Source organism: Mycetomoellerius zeteki, unplaced genomic scaffold, assembly GCF_001594055.1.
Source record: "Mycetomoellerius zeteki isolate Tzet28-1 unplaced genomic scaffold, Tzet1.0 scaffold36, whole genome shotgun sequence".
Taxonomy (NCBI): Eukaryota; Metazoa; Arthropoda; class Insecta; order Hymenoptera; family Formicidae; genus Mycetomoellerius; species Mycetomoellerius zeteki.
This window is the reverse complement of record NW_017257349.1, coordinates 17,524-22,277: the sequence shown is the minus strand read 5'-3', so window position 1 is coordinate 22,277 and position 4,754 is coordinate 17,524. Positions and strand designations below refer to the sequence as shown.

The 4,754-nt window shown below is 34.1% G+C and overlaps 1 protein-coding gene across 2 annotated transcripts; it reads right to left on the bottom strand.

Annotated features, from left to right (window-relative positions):
* Positions 1-1,442: 1,442 nt before the first annotated feature.
* Positions 1,443-4,088, bottom strand: LOC108725780 (thioredoxin-like). 2 transcript variants are annotated; one of them, XM_018453003.1, is made up of 3 exons: positions 4,071-4,088; positions 2,828-2,997; positions 1,443-1,826 (listed from the first exon to the last, which is right to left on the bottom strand). In XM_018453003.1, exons 2-3 carry the CDS (start codon positions 2,923-2,925, stop codon positions 1,451-1,453), a joined length of 474 nt encoding a protein of 157 aa, XP_018308505.1. In that variant the 5' UTR covers positions 2,926-2,997; positions 4,071-4,088; the 3' UTR covers positions 1,443-1,450. The 2 variants fall into 2 exon arrangements, with proteins under 2 accessions (XP_018308505.1, XP_018308504.1); XM_018453002.1 differs by lacking the exon at positions 4,071-4,088 and adding an exon at positions 3,112-3,141.
* Positions 4,089-4,754: the final 666 nt, after the last annotated feature.

The following is a 4,754-nucleotide window of genomic DNA, read 5'->3' as shown; positions in this document are numbered from 1 at the left end:
ATAATTAAAATAATAAATTAAATATATTTTTTTCTTTTTTCGTGATTTCCTGCGAAACAAAGCAAAAAGGAGCATATGTCTATAGGACTTTTTTTCTTAGTTTTTTACTCCTCTACACGCTCCCGAAGTTTTGCCATTTAATTTGGAAACACCCTGTATATTGCGTACCGTGTATTGGTATTACACTTTTTTAAAAAATTGACCTTTTACACCACTGACAATTTATCAAGATGACATCAGGACTTACCCTGGATCTACAATAGGTTTTAAGACTTTAACGACTATTGCCATCCATCCGTTCATGTTCTATTGCAAGCGACAAGATTAACAACTATGCGTAAGATATGCGTTTAGGGACTATTACACATATTTATGCGTTATAAGGACGATTTTAGATTGTAAGAATTTGATTAGGATAACGATTATTCGAACATTGAAAATGACCCAAGGGTCAAAATGTTATTTATCGTTTGTTCTCATAGAAATATACAGGGTGTAACAGAAATAACGCCCGCTAATCATACAGTGCTATTCCTAATAAACAACTAAGTCGAAAAGTCCTGTACCATTTTGCATTTTCGCAATAGTTAACGAGATATTAATTTCTAAATATTGCTAAATAAACGAATAAAATCGTATAAGACAATTTTGTGATATCTTTCCATGTTCTTTGTGAAAGATTTTGAAGATTTTTCTTAAAGAACTCTTAAAGCTATTTTAAAGCTGTCTTATATATTACGTCAATTTTAGACATTTTGTTCATGGGTAACTAAAAAAAAAATATTGCAAAAATTGCATGGTAGAGGACTTTTCATCTCAATTTTTTATTGGGAATAGCACTATATGAATAGTGGGCGTTATTTCAGTTACCTGTATATAATTAGCATAAACATCCAGCTTAGCTCGTAGCCCCTTCCAATCCAATTTATTATTTAATAATTATATTCCTTTTGTGAATCAACTGAACGCTTACAAAGTGATGTTTCTGTTATTCTGCTATGTGATCAAAATAAAGAGAACTTTTGGAAGACATATAACATTCTTGTATTCTGTGCATATGCCATTAAAATAAAACAGGAGATGATGACTAAGAAGAGACTTTACAATAAACTTCACAATAAGGCCATTGCTTCATACAAAATGGACAATTAACTGAAATAATTGTTGCCATAATGATAAAGCCAAAAAATTTTCTAACATGGACTTAATAAAAATTGTAAGTCAAGATTTTCTCTTTTCAGCGCGCAACGAAGTTTTGAAAGTATAAATATTAAAAAATTTCATTTACACATATAATTTATCGAGAAAAATATGATATATTATGAAACTGCGCAACTGACGCCAGATTTGCGCTAAACTGAAGTAACCGAATTAATTTTCATAGAAAATTCCGCCTGTTGCAAATCAGTTAACGTTAAACAGCAATCAGTGGCAAGCTTTCAATTCATACTTATTCCAGAAAAAACAGAACCGTGACGAGTAAAATCATTCCAAAGATATGATAGTAGGCTTTTTCAGTGTTTCGTACAGTGTTTCGGCTGGGTAGGGAATTTGCCCTACCCGAGTTGTTTGCGTCGTCGGCATCACCGCTGCCATAGAACTGCTGAATGAGCTGGATCTTGGATTCCAATATCACTGGATCTGCGCCTTGACAGTGGCCCAGTCTCGTACGCCTACGGTAGAAGACAAAGGTAGGCGTCGCTCTGACATCCTCTATCGAGGCGGTATCCGTGCATTTGTCCACATCCACCTTCAGAAACACCGCCTTGGGATACTTGAGGGACAGTTGCTCGAATATCGGGGCGATTCTCTGACAAGGTCCGCACCTGCACAGTTTGAAAACCAGGCGAGATACATTAATTAGTGTGAATCACGATTCTTGTAATACAAACATACTATCCAGTACAACACAATAAATCCCTACATCCTTATTGTTTGGCACAGTTAAATAAAGATAAAAGAATCATTATGTTACTTTGTGTCTCTTGGAAAGCTTCATAACAGACATGAAATTATAATGTATTAATATGCTTCTCTAGAATCAAGGTTGGTAAAATCATGTCTTACAAATGTTTTAGAGTAAAAAAAAATATATGTATATACCTTTTCTGAAGTAGATGAAAAAAAATATTGCAAAGAATATAAGGATCTGACAAATCATACTTTTTGACACATCTAATCTTTTTCTTGGGAAGCAAGATTTTGATTTGTATAATTTTTATTTTAATCCCTTCATTTCTGAAGGGATTAAAATAGACTCTAAATTAGTTGTCTGGTTTTAAAAAATTATAATTTCATCAAAAATTACGAGCAGTCAAAAAACTGATTCTTTTCAAACTACAATTAAAATTCAAATAATATTATAAAATATTATATATAATATAATAAAAGCTTATTTAGAAAAAAAAACAAGGTTGTTAATCATATACAACAAAAAACATAGAACAGATGGTTTGTATTCAGTGATAAAGAAAAAAAAAAAACAAAAACATAGGTAAATAATTTATCTCACGATTTTGAGGCTATATTTTTTTAAGAACAAAAAAGGAGTGCAAAGAGATCTTTTTATTATCGCCTTCTCTGAAATCGACAAACTTCTCATTTAACAGGGGATTAAACTCTTACTTTCGACAATTCGCATTCTAATTTTGACGACGAATCTTTTATCGAGGTTGGATGAAAAAATATTATTCGAAGAAATGGACAGATCAATACACAAGCGTATAATGATGAAGAATGTGTAGATACGTGTTAAAAATTCCAGAACGCTGTAATACAGTCGAATTGATAGACATTAATCAAGGAATATAATCTAAAAGATGCTTACCGACTCGCTGTGAAATCTACGATGACGAGTTTTTGCCCGGCATTTGTCAACTCGCCGTTGAAATGACGATCGTCGTTAATTATTCGTACCGCTGCCATTATTTTGATTAATTGTGAGTAGTTCAATTACATTAAATTCACTAGACTGACCCGCCTACCCGCTACGATTCACTGCACAGAACTCATGATGCAAGTAGACTTGGGTAATTATACTGTATACAGTTTAGCACGATCACCTCAAAAATCAATAAAATTAGGGGTAATTATACAGTTTAGCACAATCACCTCAAAAATCAATAAAATTAGGCTTATTCGACGCATTTTTGCATGAAATGAAAGAATCTGGCAGAAATAAGCGTCGCTCTGCCCCGCGAATCGAGATATTAAGCGTTAAAGTTAACTACTATTGAGGTTAGGAAATCTGTCAGTCGCGAAATACCGCGATGCAAACATGCGTTGTGGTCACAAATTCACGACTTTAAAACAAATCCTCTGCTTTAAAAACAAATTCACTACTTTATAAACAAATTCATTGATTTAAAAAGACAAATTTACTATTTTAAAAACACAAATTATTTTCTTATTATTTTTATGTTTTGAAAACAGTAGATTCGTTTTTAAAGTGAATTTATGTTTTAGAGCATAGAATTTGTTTTAAAGTAGTGAATTTATGTTTTAGAGCAGAGAATCTGTTTTAAAGTAGTAAATTTGTGTTCTACAGCAGAGAATTTGTTTTAAAGTAGTGAATTTGTGTTTTAAAGCTGAGAACTTGTTTTAAAGTAGCGAATTTGTAACCGCAGCGCATGCTTGCATCGCAGTATTTCGTGGCTGTGACAGATTTCCTAACCTCAATAGTCGTTAACTTTAAAGCTGATTCTCTGAGTCGGTAGTCGGTAGTCCTAAGGGCCCTGGCACACAAAAAACTTAAGACAGTAAGACGTAAGCAGTAAGGAAATCAACATGTTGGATTCGCTACTGCTTATGTTATGGCCTTATGAACTCTACTGTAATTGGTCAATTCGCTTACTGCTTACATTTTACTGCTTAAGTTTTTTTGTGTGCCATGGTCCTAAGTCTTATCGGTGAATCGGTGAAGTTGGCCAACAGCCAACTTGTATGTACATACAACTAAGACTACTGATTTTCTTAAGACTGACCAAATTCGATTTTATTCTTTCCCATTAATCGAGCTAAATGACTTGCTGTACAATTAACAACTAATAGATGCGAAAAATCATAGTCACCTATTTAGATTAAAACTGATTAAGACTTAAGATTGCCGACTATCCTCTTCTTTTTCTTAATTATTGGCTGCGTTCAGCAGAACGTTTGTTTTGCAACTGTTGGAAGTTTCCTTCGCGCTGATTGGATCATACTTTTAGATCTAGAAGAATGGTCCTATCTCAACAGACAATCATAAAACGGTTGCAAAACTGTTCAGCAGAACGTTTGTTTTGCAACTGTTGGAAGTTTCCTTCGCGCTAATTGGATCATACTTTTAGATCTAGAAGAATGGTCCTATCTCAGCAGATAATCATAAAACGGTTGCAAAACTTCTGTTGAGTCTGCTGAACGCAGCCATTGGCTCCTGCCTCCATAGAGCGTGTGGAGCAGTGTTGATAACCTAGGGTGCGTTCCGTTTCTTGCATGATGCGCATAGAAGCATAGAAGTTCGTTCCGTTTCTCTTCATGCACACTCGCTGCATTCATGATTCCTTTGACTACAAGAAGACTAGAACCACAGTATATACAGTAGCGCAACTCTCCTGATTTTATGTTGGCAAAAATGGAGTGCGCATGCGCGAAATCAGTAAGTTCCCCAGTAACTCCATCTAAACTTCTATCTCACTTCTTCCTTTTTCTGTTCTCTCTGTCAGGGCCATTTAAATGTTTTCGTTTATGTACCTATGACAGTTTATATTCGGAAA